Source organism: Ranitomeya variabilis, chromosome 4 (genome assembly GCF_051348905.1).
Source record: "Ranitomeya variabilis isolate aRanVar5 chromosome 4, aRanVar5.hap1, whole genome shotgun sequence".
NCBI lineage: Eukaryota > Metazoa > Chordata > Amphibia > Anura > Dendrobatidae > Ranitomeya > Ranitomeya variabilis.
The window spans coordinates 729,129,733-729,153,156 of record NC_135235.1 but is presented as its reverse complement, the minus strand read 5'-3'; the positions used below and the strand labels follow the sequence as shown (position 1 = coordinate 729,153,156).

At 45.7% G+C, this 23,424-nt stretch overlaps 1 protein-coding gene across 6 annotated transcripts in view; it reads left to right on the top strand.

Annotated features, from left to right (window-relative positions):
• Positions 1-23,424, top strand: part of LOC143767949 (uncharacterized) — a 133,370-nt gene that overhangs the window by 9,984 nt on the left and 99,962 nt on the right. For 2 of the 6 annotated variants that reach the window (XM_077256500.1, XM_077256501.1), the window contains exons 2-6: positions 13,810-13,956; positions 14,086-14,265; positions 14,343-14,466; positions 14,550-14,647; positions 18,913-19,003. In XM_077256500.1, the coding sequence (XP_077112615.1) occupies positions 13,879-13,956; positions 14,086-14,265; positions 14,343-14,466; positions 14,550-14,647; positions 18,913-19,003 (571 nt within the window). In that variant the 5' untranslated portion in view covers positions 13,810-13,878. Of the gene's footprint in view, positions 1-7,749; positions 7,842-13,511; positions 13,957-14,085; positions 14,266-14,342; positions 14,467-14,549; positions 14,648-18,912; positions 19,004-23,424 lie in introns of those variants that run through there. The other 4 variants (XM_077256498.1, XM_077256499.1, XM_077256502.1 and 1 more) reach the window with 3 other exon arrangements.

The following is a 23,424-nucleotide window of genomic DNA, read 5'->3' as shown; positions in this document are numbered from 1 at the left end:
AAGTTTGACGCTTATCCCATGCCCCGCGTTGATGAGCTCATCGAAAGGCTTGGGCACGCCAGATATATATCCACCTTGGATCTGACAAAGGGGTATTGACAGATCCCCATGGCACAGGAAGCCAAGGAGAAGATGGCCTTTTCGACACCTGATGGATGCTTCCAGTATGTCCGGATGCCGTTTGGCCTACAGGGAGCTCCGGCAACCTTCCAGAGAGCTATGGATAGAGTCCTTGCACCCCATAAGGCCTATGCTGCTGCGTACCTAGATGATATCGTCATCTTTAGCCCGGACTGGGAGAGTCATCTGGAGAAAGTCCAAGCGGTGTTTGATGCTCTAAGAGAGGCGGGGTTTACAATAAACCCGAAGAAGTGTGCCTTGGGTAAGGAAGAAGCTAAATACCTAGGCTATATAGTGGGTTGTGGAGAAATAAAGCCCCAAATCAGGAAAGTGGAGGCAATCCAAACATGGCCGAAACCACTCTCCAAAAAGCAAGTTAAAACCTTTCTGGGAATCGTGGGATATTACAGGAGGTTCATCCCGAACTTCGCCACAGTGGCTGCGCCTCTGACTGATCTGCTAAAGGGGACAAAATCGGTGATGGTTAAATGGTCCGAAGAGACAGGGTCAGCCTTCCAAGAGTTGAAAGGGGCTCTATGTAAGCAGCCCGTTCTGATGGCCCCGGACTTCAAGAAAGAATTTATTCTTCAGACAGATGCATCGGATGTTGGGATAGGAGCAGTCCTTTCCCAAGAGCTACATGGGGAGGAGCATCCTGTTCTCTATCTGAGTAGAAAGCTGTCCTCATCTGAGAAGAACTACTCAGTCGTAGAAAAAGAGTGTTTGGCCATAAAGTGGGCGGTGGACACGTTACGGTACTATCTGCTGGGTCGTAAATTCAGACTAATATCTGACCATGCCCCACTTAGATGGATGAGGGAAACAAAAGGTAGAAATGCTAGGGTCACCCGTTGGTTCTTAGCCTTGCAGGACTTCAGTTTCCATGTGGAACATAGGGCCGGAAAGCTGCACGGTAATGCGGATGCCCTATCAAGAATCCCTTGTTTAGTGGGGGAAAGTGCCAAGCCCCACGGCTTTAGGCAGAGGGGGAGGTATGTAGCATGGCTAAAGGGTGTGTAGTTGACGGGAGATATGTGTCGCATAGGTGGCTTGTTGCTGTAATGTAGCCCGGAGTATTTCTTTGTTGCACATAACCATGTATATATATATATATATATATATATATATATATATATATATATATATATATATGCGCGTTTCAGGACCTGTGGTGATGTCAGACCACATGGCTAATCATGTGATGGGTTACTGGGTGTGGTTAGCTCTATATAAGACAGGCTAATGCTTAACACAGTGGATATGTGTGGAGGTGCTAGCCTCCAGAGGGTGTTAAGGCTCCAGGTCTGAGCCTGAAGGAATGGACAGTTGTTTTTTTTTTCCTTTTGCCTGAGTTAAAGGCTATTTGTTTTTCTGTTTATGCTAACTGGTTTATGAAGCAATAAACCTCTGAACTTTTGTTGGAACCTGCCTCCTAAGTGTCAGCCGTCGCACCTGAGTGAGTGAAACCCCTACAATATATATATATATATATATATATATATATATATATATGTGTATATATATACTGTATGTATATTATAATATTGTGGTATGGCGACTGGTCATAGTTAGAAGTAGTGACTCCTCTGTTAGCTCAGTACTTAATGGCCTAGTGTGAGGATTAAACGTGGAAACTATAGGGTGGACCCACTGGACCGTGGCAAAGAACCTCCCACGGGCGAGCTGACCAAGTGCACCACCCCCTATACAGGGAGCGTTAGGGGCAGGCCCGAGGGAGACTATCGCCACGGCAGCTGGTAAAGAAGGACGGGCAAGGAGGCAACTAAAAGGATAAAATAATGACTAACGGAGAGACAGAAACAGGGAGAGCGTGGGAATGCAGACTGGACGGAGGAGATGAACAGGAGGACTAACCACGAGAGCAGGGACCAGAGGAAGGACACGGAAGACAGGCTGGAGGCTGGAACACCGACTAGGAGGAAGACGGAGGCAGGCAGGCAGGCTGGGATACTGGAGCACAGATAGGAAGGAAGACACCGGAGGACAGGCACTAGGAGGGAGCAAGGAGAAGACCAAGATTAGTTACAACGGAAGTGAGCGGTGAACAACCAGGCAGGAAAGAACGCCGAGGAGCCAGATTCACTTGACGGAGACAAATGACAATCAGGCACCGCTGATAGGAAGAGGCGGCCTGATAAAGAGAGTGGAGGCATACCTTCTGGGTCGGAGTGCACAGTGCGGCGCAGAAGACACAGCCAGGCTTCAATGAAAGACGTGTGCGCATGCGCCGAGGAACCCAGAGCGCGCCAGCACCTGAGGAGGAGCAGTAGCTGAGTGCGCAGGGAGAGAAGACCGGAAGCAAGCAGGGACGCGCCTGGACGCCGCAGCGAGGTGAGTATGAGGCACATGCGGCGAGGCAGGCGGGAGCATAACACCTAGGCAGGAGACCCTGTAGTGGACATGGTGACAAAGTGTCACACCAGACAGAAGGTATGGGTGTCAGGTAATCGCAACACCATACAGACCGCTGGGGATTGGGGTGGTCGATCAATGGGGCAATTCTATCAGAGGAAGTGATGGAGTCAAATGATGGATGGTTCCAAAAGGACTCAGTGACAGGGCCCGACTTTGACAGATGGTTTGACTGTCAGAGATGACTGAGAAGGGTCTCTGGTCGGGTAATAGAAAGCGCCAAGCCCCACGGATTTAGGCAGAGGGGGAGGTATGTGGTATGATGCCTGGTCATGTGGTTAATGATGGTGTGGTCATGTGATGGTAGCCTGAGCTTGTTTTCTCAGATCTACTGCTGAGAGTTTTCTATACATTGGGAAGGCTTCTAGGTGACTTGGAAAGATGGGTGGGTCCGGTCAACTACATAGCCCACCCAAAGTGGTGTGTCTGAATACCTAAGATGGTGCCTGTGTGTTTTTGCATGGGCGGTAGTGCTGGCTAGTGTGAGCCAGAGTGTGGAGGCTGTTTGGCACATGGTCTGTGTGTTGGGAGGGAGAAGGCCTCCTGTGTATGTGGCTCCAGACCGAGCTTGAGTGCTGGACATTACCCCAGCCTGTGTTCTCACAGGCCTGATGGAGCAGAGTCCTGTCAGGACCTGCATGAGTTCAGGGTCTTGTGACCTGGCCATGTGAGTTAGACTGCTGGTGTCTTGGGAGAGTAGGAACTCCTACATAGCTCTCGGAGGAGCTAGAGGACTGTGCTATAAACACTGATGCTTTGTTTTACCATCTATAAAGGCTGTTTTTCCTTTTTCTTGGTGCTTTCGGGTTTATGAAGCAAATAAACCCATATGGACTTTGAAAGGAACATGACTCCTGTCTTCCTCCTGTCGCACCTAAGTGAGTTCAATCCCTACAGTTGGTGCTAGACTGCGAGCATCGATCCAGGGTACCTGAGGGGACTACAGCAGGCGCTTGGTGGGGCCATGAAGATTTCAAGCTTCTGGCGGTAACTCGGCGGGGTTAAAAAGTTTGCTGTGGCTTGGAGCAGCGTTTCGGAACCGGGGGCGACCACAGCAGGAGCTGTGCAGAGTACCCGGTGTGGATCGGTGAGCCGTCTGGAGGTCTGCAAAGCCGTCTGGAGGTCCTTAGAGCCATCTAGAGCAGTGCAGAGCAATACAGAGAGGTGCGGAGCCATGCAGAGCCTGGAATAAGTGGTGCAGAGCCTTGCAGAGCGTTGCGGAGCCTCACTGTGAGGTACTCTTAGGGCGAATAGAATGCCGTACTGTTAGGGCTAATAAACTGCCGTGCATAGGCTGTGGGGGACTTGAGAAGATATTGGGAGTCCACGGCATGCACCCCAAGGAGGGATGGTTGCCCGAAAGTGGGTAGAGTCCAAAAAGGGGACGGTAACCCAAATAGGGATAGTTGCCCTGAAAGGGGTGAAATCCCAAAGGGGCGGTGGCCCAAAAGGTGGTGGTGTCTCAAAAGGGGGTGGTGACCCAAATAGGGGTGGTGGCCCAAAAAGGGGCCGCGGCGAATGCGCCAAGGGACTGTTGGCAGGAGGAGTGTTCGAACGTCCGGGTTATGTACTGAGTTTCCATCTGACAAGATGATGTCGCAGAACTGTTCTGTGGAAGTCAATGGAGAGTGCGTGACTGGACTTCTAGACTCAGGGACCGTGGTGACCCTTGTGAGCGCCACACTCCCTGTCTGTCTGATTCCCGGAAGGAAGATGGAAGTCCACTTCATCCACGGGGTCCCTAGGGATTATCTATGACCAGGGTAATCATTGAGACACCCACGATTCTTACCAGCCATGACGTCCCTGTAGTCCTGGACTTACCATACCCTATTGTAATCGGTCAAGACTTTGAATTGTTTTGGGTCTTGTGGGAGGAAAGGGGAGTGTCTGTTTACTTAGAGGGGAGCTGGATTGACCTTAAGGGAGCCTCACCACTGCAGGCGGCTAAAGGGATTCCTGTTAATGTGATGCATAAAGGGAAGTTGGTAGTGCCCCCTAAGCTCAATAGTCCAGAGTTAGGGTGACCTGAAGAAAGTGTGGGTCTGACCAACTCTGGGACTTAGCAGAGGTGACCAACAGTTTGACCGTTAAAAACTAGGTAGCTCCAGGAAAGGGGTCTGACACCTGGTTAAGTGGGGACTTGTTGCTCCAGAAGGACAGGGTGTGTGGTGTTGACTCCAATTCAGACTGTGACTCTAACTCTAGGGAAAGCGAGTGCGGTAAGGAGGACCCGAGTAAAAATGGCAAGTCATCCTCTCATTGCTGGGGACACGGTGGCCACAGAAAGGCAGGACAGACTACACCCTCTGAGATGAGGAGTGAAGAGACAGGGTCAGGGGCAAACAAACTTAATGTCCTAGATAAGGAGGTCACATTACCGCTGACAAACCCCAGCACGGAGGTCGTCGCTGATGAGTGGAAAATAAAACTGAAACCTTGTGATGCTGGAGGTCCATCAGCAAAGATCACGGTAGCAGGAGAAATCCCTGAGAGTGCAGGTGGAGGGAAAACCCACAAAGGTCACAGAGAGGAGACAGGTGGTTCATTTACCTCTGAGGTGGTGGAAAAGGACAACTGTGTCAAAACTCTGGAAGGAGAAGGGAACTGTATTGAGTTGTGTGACACCAGGACAGTAGGTGGTGAGAACTCCAGGGAACCCGAGGCTGGGGAGATGGAGTTAGGGAACGAGGACATTGAATCTTCAGAGAGCCCAGCAGAGACCCTAGAGGCGGTCGAAGGTAATGGAGTGAACACTTAAGAGAAAGCTGAACCTGCTGATGAAGGAACAGGTAGAATTTTGATGCAACAGAGAGTGGATGAGCAAGCTGCCCCATCTGAAAATATAATTAAAGAAGTTATGGTGCAACACATGCTAGCCAAAAGGGAACAGGATCACAAACTAGAGATGCTTAAAGAGACAGTAAGAGACCATATCGAGCGAGTAATGGTCCTCAGACAAGCGGCTGAGTACAGAGTTGATTAGCTGGAGAAGGAAGTCTCTGAGCTCAAAGGTCACCTGTCAATGTGTCAATCTTGTGAGCAAGGCCATATTGTAAAATATGGAGGTGCTCAGAGAAGCATTAAGAGGACTTCTACAAGAGAAGGAGATGGTGGTTGCAGACTTACAGTGGCAGTGTCAGAGTGGTAAAGAGGCGGAGCTGCAAATGCCCATCTTGGTGAGGGTTCTAGAGTGTGAAGCTCAGGGGAGCCTGCGCTAAAAGCTGGACAAGACAATCTCCCTGTCATGGCAGGGGACTTGATGGGATTGTCCAAGGCAAAACAGGAGCCGTCTGTCCATGAGACTTCGCTCTTAAAGTGCATAGTATAGGTACCCAAGGACGGGTGAGAAGCTTGTGCCAGTAAGGCGGTGCATGAAGATTTTAGGAAGGCAGTGGAAGTGTTTAGTGTGAAGTGGGCGCCCGAGACTAAACAGTTGATTATACTGTCAACTAGGGAAGTCACAGTGAAGCGGGTGGCTATCCTGAGTGACATGCACCTACACTGTCTTAGCACAAAAGTCACTTGACATCTGGAGCGTGCCAAGAAAGCTCAAAGTCAGATGGTATTGGTGGAGGACATTGTTCAAGTGCCCAGAAATCTGGTGAGAAAAGTTATTGGGAGACTTGGAAGAGTGATGCAGGAAATCATAGATAAGTCCGGTGTGTGAGGATTCCGGCTGATGACGAAGCCGAGGTAGCTGGTATAGATGGGATGGTTCCATTCTTTGTTGTCAGATGAATGGAGAGCAGTAAGAATATCCAAATGCTCCTGGAATATTGTGTTGCACAGTTTGGTCACAGAAGAAACTTGTGAGAGTAGATTATATGGGGGTAATTCAACTTTTATATTCACAGAACATGAGGTACATGCATCAGCTTCTTAATGCAGCATAACAGGAAGTCTGAAAGAACTTTTACCAGAGAGAAAGTGAAACCAAAGAAGAACAAGTATATGCATTACACTCAACTAAGCATATAACAGTAACAACATCGCCATCTACTGTCAGAAATGTGTAAACTCCTCATGCACACAAGTCTGTATCTGTTGCATATCTGCCAGCATATCGCATGGTGTACCTAAGAGAGGTAGAGCTGCTGAGACTTGAAAGACTGCAAATTAATAAACAGCTGCAGGAAAGCCGAAGAAGATGGCGGCCACTTTCAACCCGAGGTTTGGAGAGACGAAGGGGTTCTTTAAAGGGTGGAAGTACCCAACCTAAAGATAAATGGAATGACTGATCTCTGGGTAACAAAGAGAATAGAAGAAATTGCCAACAGAGAGACAACCGAAGGTGGCCTGATGGAAGAGTTAGAAGTAGTGACTCCTCTGTTAGCTCAGTGCCTAATGGACTAGGCAGGAGACCCTGTAGTGGACATGGTGACAAAGAGTCACACCAGACAGATGGTATGGGTGTTAGGAAATCGCAACACCGTACAGACCACTGGGGATGGGAGTGGTCCATCAAAGGGGCAACTCTATCAGACGAGGTGATGGAGTCGAATGATGGATGGTTCCAAAAGGACTCAGTGACAGGGCCCGACTTTGACAGATGGTTTGACTGTCAGAGACGACTGAGAAGGGTCTCTGGTCAGGTAATAGAAAGTGTCAAGCCCCACGGCTTTAGGCAGAAGGGGAGGTATGTGGTATGATGACTGGTCATGTGGTTAATGGGGGGTATTTATCACAGAGGTGGATGGCCCTGTGATGGAAGCCTGAGCTTTTATTTCTCAGCAGATCTACTGCTGAGGGTTTTCTATACATTGGGAAGGCTTCTAGGTGACTTTGAGAGATGACTGGGTCCAGTAACCTACATACCTCACTCAAAGGGGTGTGTCTGAGCACCCAAGATGGTGCCTGGGGGTTTGTACATGTGTGGCCGTGCTGGATACTGTGAGCCAGAGTGTGGAGGCTGTTTGGCACATTGTGTATTGAGAGGGCGAAGGCTTCCTGTGTATGTGTCTCCAGACCGAGCCTGTGTGCTGGAAATTACCCCAGCCTGTGTGCCCACAAGCCTGAGGGAGCAGAATCCTGCCAGGACCTGTGTGAAGTCAGGGTCATGTGACCTGGCCATGTGAGTTAGTGACTGCTGGTGTCTTAGGAGAGCAGGTACTCCCACATAGCTCTCGGAGGAGCTAGAGGACTGTGCAATAAACACTGATGCTTTGTTTTACCTTCTATAAAGGCTGTTTTTTCCTTTTTCTTGGTGCTTCCGGGTTTATAAAGCAAATAAACTCATATGGACTTTGAAAGGAACGTGCCTCCTGTCTTCCTCCTGTCGTACCTGAGTGAGTACAATCCCTACAATATATAAAGGTGTTTCTCACAAAATTAGAATATTATCAATAAGTTAATTTATTTCAGTTCTTCAGTACTACAAAAAATGAAACTCATATTATTATATAGAGTAATTACAAAGAGTAATCTATTTCATGCATTTATTTCTGATAATGTTGATGATTATGGCGTACAGTCAATTAAAACCCAAAAGCCATTATCTCAGGTAATTAGAATAATTTATAACACCAGCTTGAAAAATGATTTTAAATTTGGAAATGTTGGCCTACCGAAATGTGTGTTCAGTAGTGATGAGCGAGTATACTTGTTGGGTTTCCCGAGCACGCTCGGGTGACCTCCGAGTATTTGTTAGTGTTCGGAGATTAAGTTTTCATCGTCTCAGCTGAATGATTTACAGCTATTAGCCAGGCTGAGTACATGTGGGGGTTTCCTGGTTGCTAGGGAATCCTCACATGTACTCAGCCTGGCTAATAGCTGTAAATCATTCAGCTACCGCGATGAAAACTTAATCTCCGAACACTAACAAATACTCGGAGGTCACCCGAGCGTGCTCGGGAAAACATGAGCAATGAGTACACTTGCTCATCACTAGTGTTAAGTGAATGCTCAATACTTGGTCGAGGCTCCATTTGCATCAATTACTTAATCAATGCAGCATGACATTGAGGCGATCAGCCTGTGGCACTGCTGAAGTGCTATGGAAGCCCAGGTTACTTTGATAGCAGCCTTCAGTTCATCTGCATTGTTGGGTCTGGTGTCTCTCATCTTCCTCTTGACAATACCCCATAGATTATCTATGGGGTTAAGGTCAGACAAGTTTGCTGGCCAATCAAGCACAGTGATACCGATACACGTATTGGTACTTTTGGCAGTGTGGATAGGTGCCAAGTCCTGCTGGAGAATGAAATTTCCATCTCCAAATTTTTTTTGGCAGAGGGAATCATGAAGCGCTCTAAAATTTCCTCTTAGACGGCTGCAATGACTTTGGTCTTGATAAAACACAGTAGACCTACACAGCAGATGACATGGCTCCCCAAACTATACCTGATTGTGGAGACTTCACAATAGACCTAAAGCAGCTTGGATTGTGACCAATCCACTTTTCCTCCAGACTCTGAGAGCTTGATTTCCAAATTAAATGCAAAATCTGAAAACAACATCTTGGACCACTGAGCAACAGTCCAGTTCTTTTTCTTCTTGGCGCAGGTAAGACACTTCTGGCATTGTCTATTGTTCATCAGTGGCTTGACACAAGGAATGTGACACTTGTAGGCCATGTCCTGATATGTCTGTGTGTGGTGGCTCTTGAAGCAATGACTCCAGCAGCAGTTCACTCCTTGTGAATCTCCCCAAAATTTTTGAATGGCTTTTTCTTAACAATCCTTTCAAGGCTGCGGTTATTCCGGTTGCTTGTGCGCCTTTTTCTACCACACTTTTTCCTTAGACTCAACTTTCCATTAATATGCTTGGATACAGCTTCTTTAGCATTGACCTTTTGTGGTTTACCCGACCTTGTGGAGTGTGTCAATGACTGCCTTCTGGACATCTGTCAAGTCAGCAGTAATCTGTCAAGTTTAAACCCTGTAGCATGGCTAAAGGGTGTGTAGTCGATGGGAGGTATGTGCCATATAAGTGCCTTGTTGCCGTAATGTAGCCCGGTGTATTTCTGTATTGTATATAATCATGTATATATATCTGCTTCAGGACCTGTGGTGATGTCAGACCACATGGCTAATCATGTGATGGGTTACTGGGTGTGGTTAGCTCTATTTAAGACAGGCAAATGCTCTACACAGGAGATATGGGTGGAGGTGAAGCCCTCCTGAGTGTGTTAAGGCTACAAGAGTGAGCCTGGTGGACTGGACGCTTTGTTTTCCTTTTCCTGAACTTAAGGCTATTTTGTTTGCTGTTATTTTTCCCATGTGGTTTATGACGCAATAAACCCTCTGAACTTTAAAGGAACGTGCCTCCTATGTGTCAGCCATCGCACCTGAGTGAGTGACATCCCTACAACCCTTAGGAAGTCTTTGCAGGTGTTTTTTGCTAGTTATTCTAATTTACTGAGATAATTATTTTGGGTTTTCATTGGCTGTAAGCCATAATCATCAAAATAAACAGAAATAAACGCTCGAAATAGATCACTCTGTTTGTAATGACTCTATATAATATATGAGTTTCACTTTTTGTATTGAAGAACTGAAATAAATTAACTTTTGTGAGAAACAACTGCGTATATGTATGTGTGTGTATATATATATATATATATATATATATATATATATATATATATATATAATATATATACACTGCTCAAAAAAAATAAAGGGAACACTAAAATACTATATCCTAGATATCTCTGAATGAAATATTCCAGTTTCAAATTTTTATTCATTGCATAGTGGAATGTGTTCAGAACAATAAAACAATAATTATCAATGTAATTCAAAAATAATATCCCATGGAGGTCTGGATTTGGAATGATACTCAAAATCAAAGTGGAAAATCAAATTACAGACTGATCCAACTTCAGTGGAAATGCCTCATGACAAGGAAAAGATGCTGAGTATTGTGTGTGTGGCCTCCACGTGCCTGTATGACCTTTCTACTGTACAACGCCTGGGCATACTCCTGATGAGGTGGCAGATGGTCTCCTGAGGGATCTCCTCCCAGACCTAGACTAAAGCATCCTCCAACTCCTGAACAGTCTGTGGTGCAACGTGATATTGGTGGATGGAGGGAGACATGATGTCCCAGATGTGCTCAATCTCTGATTCAGGTCTGGGGAACGGGCAGTCCAGTCTATAGCTTCAGTGCCTTCATCTTGCAGGAACTGCTGACACACTTCAGCCACATGAGGTCAGACATTGTCCTGCATTAGGAGGAACCCAGGGCCAACCGCACCAGCATAGGTCTCACGAGGGGTCTGAGGATCTTATCTCGGTACTTAATGGCAGTCATTCTACCTCTGGCGAGCACATGGAGGGCTGTGCGGCTCTCCAAAAAAATTCCACCCCACACCATTACTGACCCACTGCTAAACTGGTCGTGCTGAAGGATGTTGCAGGCAGCAGAATGCTCTCCACAGCATCTACAGACTCTGTCACGTCTGTCATGTGCTCAGTGTGAACCTGCTTTCATCTGGGAAGAGCACAGGGCGCCAGTGGCGAATTTGCCAATCCTGATTTTCTGCAGCAAATGCCAAGCTTCCTGCGCGGTGTTTGGCTGTGAGCACAACCCCCATCTCTGGACGTCGGACACTTAGACCATCCTCATGAAGTCGGTTTCTAACCGTTTGTGCAGACATATGCACATTTGTGGCCTGCTGGAGGTAATTTTGCATGGCTCTGGCAGTGCTCCTCCTGTTCCTCCCTGCACAAAGGCGGAGGTAGCGGTCCTGTTGCTGGGTTGTTGCCCTCCTACAGCCCCCTCCACGTCTCCTGGTGTGCTGGCCTGACTCCTGGTAGTGCCTCCAGCCTCTGGACACTACGCTGACAGACACAGCAAACCTTGCCACAGCTCGCATTGATGTGCCATCCTGGATGAACTGTACTACCTGAGCCACTTGTGTTGGGTTGTAGAGTCCGTCTCATGCTACCACGTATGTGAAAGCACAACCAACATTCAAAAGTGACCAAAGCATCAGACAGAAAGCATTGGTACTGAGATGTGGTCCCCACCTGCAGAACCACTCCTTTATTGAGGGTGCCTTGATAATTGCCAATAATTTCCATATGTTGTCTATTCCATTTGCACAACAGCATGTGAAATTGATTGTCAATCAGTGTTGCTTCCTAAGTGGACAGTTTGATGTCATAGAAGTTTGATTTACTTGGAATTATATTCTGTTGTTTAAGTGTTCCCTTTATTTCTTTGAGCAGTGTATGTGTATATAATATATATATATATTTATATTCCTTTGGGGGGTCCAGTTCCAGCTTTTCCTGCAGACTTGTGATTTCTATCTACTCCACAGTGTATAGGATAATAGGGCATAATATAGTTGTTATGGACATGACTTAACTTACATTGTGCAGTGACTCTGTTTTCCATATAGTGACAAATATTTCTTGTTGCTAAAACTGATTTTTTTTTCACGTTAACTCTTTTTTTAAGCACCTCTGATTAGTGCGATCATATAACATACAAGCCTCTGATGGCTTTGGTGATGCACTATACTACTGTAGTGCCGTGTATCATCACTGCCCTTCAGTGTAATACTAACGGCCTCATACACATGAGATAAGTGTTGGCTGAACGGTCATTTGGCAGATGGATATCTCTCCCGAGTCCCCCATACACACAAATATTTCAGCTTTCCTGTGGTCTGTATGAGAGAGTCGCCTCCAGACTCCTCTAGCAGAAGATTATCTACAGGAAGAACAAACTGATTATCCTCTGAAATTCAGGATGCCAGATCCTTCTCTGCCCTGACATCATCTGTCGGGAGGCCCCCAAATGCATTATATAGTCGACAAAAACCCCCAAAATCAGTGCTTTCATGTAACTTTACTCTAATGTGTATGGGGCATTAAAAGGTAACTTATTGGACGCTGCCTCTGGCTTGGTCTAGTAGACCTTTGGACATTGCAGCCCAGACACCATTATTAGGCGTGTAACTATCGTAGTAACTAGGCCGCCCCATACTATCGAGTACTTGGGGCGAAGGGGCATTCAGCCGGACGATGTCACACCTTCTTAGATGCCATGTTTGCTTTTCACAGCAGCAAGTGGTTAAACTTCCAGGGTTTTTGTTGCAGCCACTCCTGTGCCTCCATCTATGTACTGGGGCCCAAAAGGGTTCATTTAAAAAAAACAACAACAAATGTTTAACATGATAAAAAATAATAAAATGTGTCTTCTGCTTTTTTAGTTTTTTTTCTTTTAACAAGAATACTTGGAGCCAATTTTCCTTTGAAACAGTTTAATATCTGCTTTTTTCTGGAGTTTTCTTGTAATATAGGAAAGCCAAATGCCAGAAATAAACCCAACAAAACACTGTACATGGAGACTTTGGTATCATATAATTTCTGTCTGCAGTGTTTGTGCAAACAAAGAATCTCTTAAGGTACCTTCACACTCAGCAACTTTACAACGAGAACGACAACGATCCGTGACGTTGCAGCGTCCTGGATAGCGATTTTGTTGTGTTTGACACGCACCAGCGATCTGGATCCCGCTGTGATATCGCTGGTCGGAGCTAGAAGTCCAGAACTTTATTTGGTCGTCAGGTCGGCGTGTATCGTCTTGTTTGACAGCAAAAGCAACGATGCCAGCAATGTTTTACATGGAGCTAACGACCTGTGAGAACGATAAGTGAGTAACCCTTACGTCACTGGATCGCTCCTGCATCGTTCTGGAGCTGCTGTGTTTGACGTCTCTACAGCGACCCAAACAGCGACGCTCCAGCGATCGGCTCGTTGTCTATATCGCTGCAGCGTCACTGAGTGTGATGATACCTTTATAAAAGTCTCAAACTTCTGTGTGTGAATCAGACATGAGATTTAACGTGATAGAAGATTACAGTGCGGGGAAGACGGGAAACCTTCATATAGACGGCCGGTGGGGATGGAGTCAGTGACCGACTCTGGACAAATCTGTTTCTAGAGCCGTTGTAGAAGATGAAGATGTCGTCCTCATCATGAAGTAGTTATTTCTCCTGTCACGTGTAATGAATATCTCCTGCAGTATTACTAATGCAGATTCCAGTGTCGGTAAATGAGACGAGAATTAGCGTTATGGAAGATGAGTCTATGGGAAACGTATTCAGCTGCCGACTCCGAGGGAGAAACTGCTTGTTGTCTGTGGTCTAAATATATAGGTTTTATTAGTAGATGTAAAAAAGAAAACTAAATACTGTAAAATAATACATTTCCTTGTGTTTCCCTTATTATCTCCAGTGATTATAATATTACACAGGATTTTTATGATGTTACATTGGCTCATCTTCTACTCACTCAGGCCTCTACAATATTGGATCATCTCAGTGAAGATCTATAGAAGAGAATTTTCCTGATTTACCCATTAAGGATGGATATGGACAGAGACAAGATGGCGGAGAGGATATTACACCTCACTCTAGAGATCCTCTTCCGGCTTACTGGAGAGGTAAGAGATTCTGATGACGTCACATTACATCATTGTTAACTATGGGAATAAAATATGGACAGAACTGGAGAGGTGAGGACTCTGGAAATGTCTGTAGTGAGATTTATTAATTTGTCTCTCCATAACCAGGATTACACAGTAGTGAAGAAGACCTCTAGTGAGCGCTGTCAGGACCCTGTGTCTGAGGGATGGGGAAGACCCCTGAGCCCAATCACAGGGCCTACAGCTCACCCCCTGATACATGAGGACATCAATGACCAGAAGATCCTAGAACTCACCTACAAGATGATTGAGCTGCTAACTGGAGAGGTGACACTACTGGGAATGCTGGGAAATTATTCAGTAAGAAGGGATCTGGGGAATGACTGTACCATTGTATGTGTCAGGTTCTAATAAGGTGTCAGGATGTCGCCATCTATTTCTCCATGGAGGAGTGGGAGTATTTAGAAGGACACAAAGATCTGTACAAGGACGTCATGATGGAGGTTCCCCAGCCCCTCACATCACCAGGTAATAGACAGGACAAAATACACACGGCCTATAATTATCTGTATGTAAAGAATGAATTCAGTCCCTGTATGTGTTTCCTCCAGATCTATCCAGTAAGAGGACAACACCAGAGAGATGTCCCCGTCCTCTTCTTCCACAGGACTGTAAACAAGAAGATCCCAATGTTCCTCAGGATTATCAGGTAGATGGAGAGAAGGTGTCATGAGATCTCCCTTAGGCTGGTTTTACACGTCCGTTTATGTCCGGTACCGGAAAAACCGGTACCGGAGATATCAGTGTCCGTGTGTGTAATACTTGCGGCACACATGTGGCAACCATGTGCCGCCTCAGTACCACACAGATGGCCGTCGGGGAAGAAGCCCTACTGTAAGCGCTTTTCCTCGGCGGGTGCTGAAGATGGCTCTCATCGTTCTCCCCTGCTCTGCCGGCAATCGGCACGATCAGAAGAGAATGATGAGTTATATTAAAATCTGAGCGATGACAGTAGGTGGGGGCTTTTGGGACTCTTACTCCCATCATGCAAAACTTGCTGCCGCTAATAACAGTGACGGCAAGAGCAGATGATCGGGGTTTTCCTCAGCCGCCACTTGCGATATAATGAAATAAATGAATGAAAATCCCGGTGTGGGTTCCCCTCTATTTTCTTGAACCAACCTGGCAAATATCACAGCTGGGGGCTGCAACTCTCAGCTGTCCGCTTCAGCAAGGTTGGTTATCAAGAATAGAGGGTGTGAAGATCTGAGGTTGTGGGTTATAAAAATCACCTAGGCAGGTTAACGATGCAACTAATTTTTTTATTCCATACATCCATGGTTGTACAACAAATCTAGGTAGATGGCCAACATACAATGTCCTTAGTGCACAAATTTCCAATCTGAGATCGGTAGTTCCACTGGCTCCATACCAGGCGATGCCCACTGTCTCCCAACTGTTGGTTGGCCCACAGATTTTGCATCTTCAGGTGGTATAGTGTGCAGTCACAGCCTATGTTCCTCCAGACGATGGATATCCTGACCGTAGCTCATGGATACCCCTCCAGCCAACAATCTCCAAAGCTCCATAGATCATCCATCCATTCCAGCTTGGATCCTCTTCCATAGAAATCCCTCCAACAAGTGCCTGATTCAGCCCCATGTCTTTTTCTCCCGCCCCCTTAAACATTTTCCTTTAGCTCACAGAACAAGGCCTATTCCATCAGCTGGGACTGTATGTGAGACCTCCCGTGGTGATGTCTCCCCTGAGTCTACTATCCCCAACCACACAATAGGCCTAGGTTTGGGAGTACAATGGGAGCGGAGACCTTCATACAAATGAGGTTGATAGAGTCTGTCCTTAGGTTCACATAAACTCTAGCCTGCTCGTCTTCCTCTGCTGACTGCCACTGAATAGAAACAATGATTCCTGAGCATGAACTGATGAGCAAGAAAATCACTAAAACAGGAACAAAAGAAAACAAAATGCAGCAGCACAGTCCGTACGTTGCGGGTGGCACCCCACTCTGGAGTAGGACAGGGTCAGTCTGTACTCGACGAGCCACAAAGCCTCTGGAGTCCTCTCTCCAGGCCAGCTGAACCCAGACTGCCTGTAGAGCTCAGTTATTTCAACCCAAGCCTGTAACTTCCCCATCATGTGATTGATCAGATGATCATGTCCTCATGCAGGTCCTGGCAGGTCTGCCATGGGAGATAAAGTGGACCTTCTCCCACCCGCTCTGTGAAGGTCCACATAAAACTAGCCCTGTTTATGCAACTTAAGGCTACTTTCAGACATAGCGCATTTTTGAGCGCTATTTTGCGGGCGCTTTTCAAAAATGCGCAATGTCATTTTCGTCTGCCGGCAAAATGAATGAGAAATTCACTTTGCCGTTCAGACACACCGCAAAAAAACGCGGCGCTTTTGTCTGCAAACACGCCGGCGTAAAAAGAATTGACATGTCAATTCTTTACGCAGCGGCGTGTCTGCGTATCCCCCTAGGGCCCCATATTAACGTGCACACACAGCGCCTTTGTCCTGGGTGTCGGCGTCTTTGTACGGAGGGGTTGACACCCAGGACCGGACGTGACGTCGGACAGGAAGAGGGAAGCCCCCGCCCCCCAGTGAAGGTGTGTGTGTGTGTGTGTGTGTGTGTGTGTGTGTGTGTGTGGGTGTGTGGCGACGCTGCAGCGATAGCGACAACGATGCCGATCGCTGCAGCGTCGCTGTTTGATCGCTGGAGAGCTGTCACACAGACCGCTCTCCAGCGACCAACGATGCCGAGGTCCCCGGGTAACCAGGGTAAACATCGGGTTACTAAGCGCAGGGCCACGCTTAGTAACCCGATGTTTACCCTGGTTACCAGCGTAAAAGTAAAAAAAACAAACAGTACATGCTCACCTGCGCGTCCCCCAGCGTCTGCTTCCTGACACTGACTGAGCTCCGGCCTTAACAGCACAGCGGTGACGTCACCGCTCTGCTTTCACTTTCACTTTAGGGCCGGCGCTCAGTCACTTTGATACGTGGCACTTTGATACGTGGCACGTGGCACTGAAATATGTGGCACTGAAATATGTGGCACTGAAATATGTGGCACGTGGCACTTTGATACGTGGCACGTGTCACTTAAATACGTGGCACTTTGATACGTGGCACTTTGATACGTGGCACGTGTCACTTAAATACGTGGCACGTGGCACTTTGATACGTGGCACTTTGATACGTGGCACGTGTCACTTAAATACGTGGCACTTTGATACGTGGCACTTTGATACGTGGCACGTGTCACTTAAATACGTGGCACGTGGCACTTTGATACGTGGCACTTTGATACGTGGCACGTGTCACTTAAATACGTGGCACGTGGCACTTTGATACGTGGCACTTTGATACGTGGCACGTGGCACTTTGATACGTGGCACTGAAATATGTGGCACGTGGCACTTTGATACGTGGCACGTGGCACTTTGATACGTGGCACTGAAATACGTGGCACTGAAATACGTGATACGTGGCACTTAAATACGTGGCACTTAAATACGTGGCACGTGGCACTTAAATACGTGGCACGTGGCACTGAAATACGTGGCACTGAAATACGTGGCACGTGGCACTGAAATACGTGGCACTGAAATACGTGGCACTGAAATACGTGGCACTGAAATACGTGGCACTTAGGCTATGTTCACATTTGCGTTGTGCGCCGCATGCGTCCTTTTTTTGATTGCTTTTGGACGCAGCAAAAATGCAACTTGCTGCGTCCTCTGCGGCCGGATGCGTGCGCTGCAGTGACGCATGCGGCCGGCGCAAAACGCAAGTGCGACGCATGTCCATGCGCCCCCATGTTAAATATAGGGGCGCATGACGCATGCGGCGCCTGACGCTGCGGCGCAGACCGCAAATGTGAACGTAGACTTAAATAGCTAGATAGAGCTGGATCCGCGGGCTGTGATCTGGCCTACGCTCAGCACTCTGCGGAGCGCTGTCATTCAAAACACGTCCACTCATTTTGGTGTTTAGTCCCAAAATGGAGGATGGAAGAAGAAAAGGGTTGGACAAGGAAATGACATCATTTCTTTTTTTTTCCCCCCACTGCAGTTAAAGCTTTATTTGTGTCAAACACAGACAATCTGCAGAGAAAACTGCATAAAAAACCGCACTAAAAACCGCATCAAAAACGCACCAAAAACGCACCAAAAACGCACCTGCGTTTTCTGCCAAGAGCTGCGGTTTTTGTCCTGAAAAAAAAGGATTGAAATCAGGATCGTGTGAACATACCCTTACCGTACAGGGTTACGAGGGGGGGCGTCTGACTGACGCCTGCCCTAATAACCTGGGGTTAGTGACAGTGGGGTTAGTAAACCCCAGCTGATGTCTGTTCCGCTTGCTGAGGCGTCTTTGGCTCAAGGCCATTGCAGCTGGCAGAATCGACATGATGTTAACTCCAGTGTGTATTGTATTCTGAGTCATAAAGACAGGAAATGACCTCAATGACTCTTTTTTTTTTTCCCCTTTTTTTTTTTTTTTCAAACAAACTTTATTTTCAGTACACAATGCTGAAAAAAACGCAGCTGCAAAAAACGCTGTGTGTGAAAGCAGCTGCGTTTTTTGCCTGCGTAAAAAAACGCAGGTAAAGCAGCAGCAAAATACGCGCGCGTAAAAATACGCAGCAAATATGCTGTGTGTGAAAGTAGCCTTACCCTCACAACACGTAGTGTGCTGGAGAAAAAATGCTCTGGTTTCACATCACTGATGCCATTAAGCGCAGTGACACATATCTCCCCTCTATCACCTTACCAGTGACTCTGTCACAATGTATAGACGGATGTGAAGGTCTTGTGTTCAGTGTTGCTTTATCCACCAGTATTATATGTTTTATACTTGTGTAATGAGAACGGTGGAGATGGCAGGATTAGAGCTGATCATAGATGTGACTTCTCCATCTGTCTGTGACCTTTACAATATTTGTTTCAGGGTGAAGATCTGACCCATATTAATACTACAGAGACATATGTGAGGGGTGATGAGTGGTGTAAAGAGGAGATTCCTACATATGACTACCCAGGTGAGTAGTGACCACTAAATGCAGAGAAGTCACAGATTCTTCTCAGTCTCCGGCTGTGGCTGCTTTATCGGTGGTGTAGTCCAACGTATCACAATCGTGTGATCACCATTTTGCCTCTAGACCACAACTTTCTCCTTCACCCAAAACTGTGCAAGTGGCTTTGGGCATTGAAATCCCTTTTCTATAGAACTTACAACCTGGAGGATCCAACTACCCCCTGAGATTAGAAGACTCTGACCGTTACCTGCCCAGATCTGTAAACTACAAAGCCAAATGTAAGACAAGTTAGAAAAATATTATGATGAGCCTTTTAGAGAAAACGGAGGGTAATGATGTTGTTGGCTTCCAAAATCCCTGATGTGGGAAGAAGGAAAAAAATCAGGGCTTTGAAAAGCTCTGCCAAGTGCTGAGCCATAAAGTTGGGCATCAAAACAAATGAACGTAAAAAACCAACAAACTTTTCATTTTAATATTCTACCCATTTCCGATGTGAACCAGCTCCTTCCTCAGGCATATACAAATGATACATTGTGGATGTTTTATATCCTCCAGAACGGCGTCACTGATCCAATTGCTTAATTCATTAATTAAACCGCGCTATGGTGCAGTTTTTTGTGTTAAAACCTTTCTTACAAGACAATACAAATAGATGTAAAATACATATTGGATGCACAATAAAATCCATATAAAGAAAAATATACGTACATGGGAAATCCTCCGGTTTGAGTGTGTGTAGTTTAAAACTCCAATAGGATTCTCTAGTCACAAGTCTTTGGGACCTATTAGACACATGTTCTGATATTTGTTCTAATATAATGAGCCTTAAACTGGTGGGATCTCGTTTATATTCTAAAATGAAATGTCTAAACAGACAGATTACACCTTTCCTAATATTATGTCTCTGGCTGGTCATCCTATTATGGATCACTTGGGTCATTTTTAGATCCCTGATATTGGCTGAATCTCCCTTCTCCCCCTTCTGTGCTGCTGAATGTGATCATATGGTCCCTACAAGACCAGGTCCAGTCTTTCTGGCCAAACTTCGCTTTTATGATCGACAACATTGAATGTGCAGTGAGGCCAAGTGTGAATTTCTGTACAATAACAACAGTTTTTCCTTTTATCCTGATTTTACAATTTCTTATAAAACTGACTAACTTCATACAAGATTGTGATAAACTACATAATAAACAGTACACCTGCGCCATGATGTATCTCTAAGTTGTATGTGGCTGATGGCTGTAATATACAGTGGGTACGGAAAGTATTCAGACCCCTTTAAATTTTTCACTCTGTTTCACTGCAGCCATTGGGTAAATTAAAAAAAAAGTTATATTTTTTTCAGTAATGTACATTCTGCACCCCATCTTGACTGAAAAAAAATAGAAATGTAGTACTTTTTGCAAATTTATTAAAAAGAAAAACTGAAATATCACATGGTCATAAGTATTCAAACACTTTGCTCAGTATTGAGTAGAAACATCCTTTTGAGATGAGTCTTCTTGGGAATGACGCAACAAGTTTTTCACATCTGGATTTGGGGATTCTCTGCCATTCTTCCTTGCAGATCCTCTCCAGTTTGGTCAGGTGGGATGGTGAACGTTGGTGGGCAGCCATTTTCAGGTCTCTCCAGAAATGCTCAATTGGGTCTAGGTCAGGGCTCTGGCTGGGCCAGTCAAGAATGGTCACAGAGTTGTTCTGAAGCCACTACTTTGTTATTTCAGCTGTGTGCTTAGGGTCATTGTCTTGTTGGAAGGTGAACCTTCTGCCAAGTCTGAGGTCCAAAGCTCTCTGGAAGGGGTTTTCATCCAGGAAATCTCTGTACTTGGCCGCATTCATGTTTTTCTCAAAAGCAACCAGTTGCCCTGTCCCTGCAGCTGAAAACACCCCCATAACATGATGCTGCCACCACCATGTTTCACTGATGGGATTGTATTGGGCAGGTGATGAGATTGTATTGGGCAGGTGATGAGGATTGCCTGTTTTCCTCCACACACATCGCATAGAATTATCACCAAAAAGGTCTATCTTCATCTCATCAGACCAGAGAATCTTATTTCTCATAGTCTGGGAGTCCTTCATGTGTTTTTTAGTAAACTCTATGTGGGCTTTCATATGTCTTGCACTGAGGAAAGGCTTCCGTCGGGCCACTCTGCCATAAACGCCCGACGGGTGGAGGGCTGTAGTGATAGTTGATTTTCTCCCATCTCCCTACTGCATCTCTGGAGCTCAGCCACAGTGATCTTGGTTTTCTTCTTCTCTCACCAAGGCTCTTCTCCCAGTTTAGCTGGACGACCAGGTCTACGAAGACTTCTGGTGGTCTCAAACATCTTCCATTTAAGGATTATGGAGGCCACGGTGCTCTTAAGAACCTTGAGTACTGCAGAAATTCTGTTGTAACCTTGGCCAGATCTGTGCCGTGCCACAATTCTGTCTCTGAGCTCCTTGGCCTCATGATTCTCATTTGGTCTGACATGCACTGTGAGCTATGCGGTCTCATATAGACAGGTGTGTGCCTTTCCAAATCAAGTCTTATCGGTTTAAGCCCTTACTGACATCTAGTGTAATAGTACGCCGATGTCTGACTCCCTTTGATGTGTGCTACGGCGGTGAGCCCACATCTTTGAACAGCTGGCATGTGCTTACAATGGCCATGGGTGGATTCAAGATCCACCCGCGGCTATTAACCAGTTAAATGCTGCTGTCAATCTCTGACAACTGCATTTAAATTTTGCTTCTGTCAATCGTGCCGGAAATAAACACACTGGTGACAACCCGTCACTTGATCGCGGGTCACCGGTGTGTTGGCATGACAATCTGAGGTCTCCTTGAAACTTCTATGGTTGTCAGTGCTGGCTTTCTGTGAGCGCCATCCAGTGGTCGACGCTTATTGCAGGTGAATAAATCTGTTATATAGAGGCGACCTCAACATTGCCTCTATGTAGCAGAGCAAATCGAGTTGTGGCAGCTTCTAGTCTCCTATAGAGACTATTGAAGCATGCCAAAAGTTTAATAAAAAAAAGTTTTAAAAATGTAAAAATAAAAAATATAAAATTTCAACTCACACCCCTTTCACCCCATTCAAAATAAAACAAAAATAAAATCAAACCTTCACATATTTGGTATTGTCGCTTTCAGAATTGCCCGATCTATCAATAAAAAAAAGGATTAGCTTGATCGCTAAACATCGTAGCGAGAAAAATGTCAAAACTCCAGAAATGTTTTTTTGGTCGCCACGACATTGCATTAAAATGCAAAAATGGGCGATCAAAACATCGTATCTACACCACCATGATATCTTTAAAAATGTCAGCTCAGGGCGCAAAAAATAAGCCCACACCTAACCCGAGATCGTGAAAAATGAGACGCTACGGGTATCAGAAAATGGCGTAATTTTTTTTTTTTTTAACAAAGTTTGGAATTTTTTTTCACCATTTAGATAAAAAAGAACCTAGACATGTTTGATGTCTATAAACTCGTAATGACCAGGAGAATTATAATGGTAGGTCAGTTTTAGCATTTAGCATTTTTTTTTTCCTGAGGATGATTGTTCAACTTGATCATTTCAGTAGATGTGTAATTGTCTATAGTCACAGTTTTGCCCATTACCCTTTAACTTCTTTAACCCCTCTACATGGATTTGGACTTACACAGAGACCCCTAGGCTTGAAGCCCAGTGTTACCTGCTGTTCTGTGGAGTAAGATGGGAAGAAGAATAGACAGATATCCGTGTCAGAACCTAGAGGCCAGAGAAAATACTAACTCGGGAGACATAGGAGTAGTCAGTAAACAGGACGGGGTCACAACAGGAAACAAATAAACAAGCCGGGAGCTGAGCACAGAGGACTGAACTAGAGGAGATCAAGGCTATATCTGGCAGATTCCGGCAATATGCTTCAAGCTGTAGTAAGGTGTGGTGCTTTCAAAGTCCAAATCTGATTGCCCAAGGTTTTCGCAATCTCAGGCGGACATATTGCATGTGCTTTGGCATTGTCCCAGATTGTCCTCCTATTGGATTGTAGTGTTGAACTGCATTGGAGTGGTGTATGGGTACGTTATTCCTAGGGATCCATTGATATGTATATTAGGGTATGTGGAGGAAATATTATCTGACAATGTGACTAAAATTGTAATTGCAAGATTATTTATTGCAAGGAAACTAATTGCAAAATATTGGATTAGAGAGGAGCCTCCGGCCAGACGCGAAAATATTTACACTACGAGAAACAAGCTGGATTTCTTCCATAAATTATAGCAGCCGTGGTTGGATAGGATTAATTTATGTTATACCAGTATATAGTATTATAGAGTGCAACTTATGATAAACTGGAACTCTGTTTGATATTGTCAACTATGGACGAATTATTGTTTGCTCCTGATATGGTCTCCATGGGGGGGTTAATTTACTGTAAAACATAAAA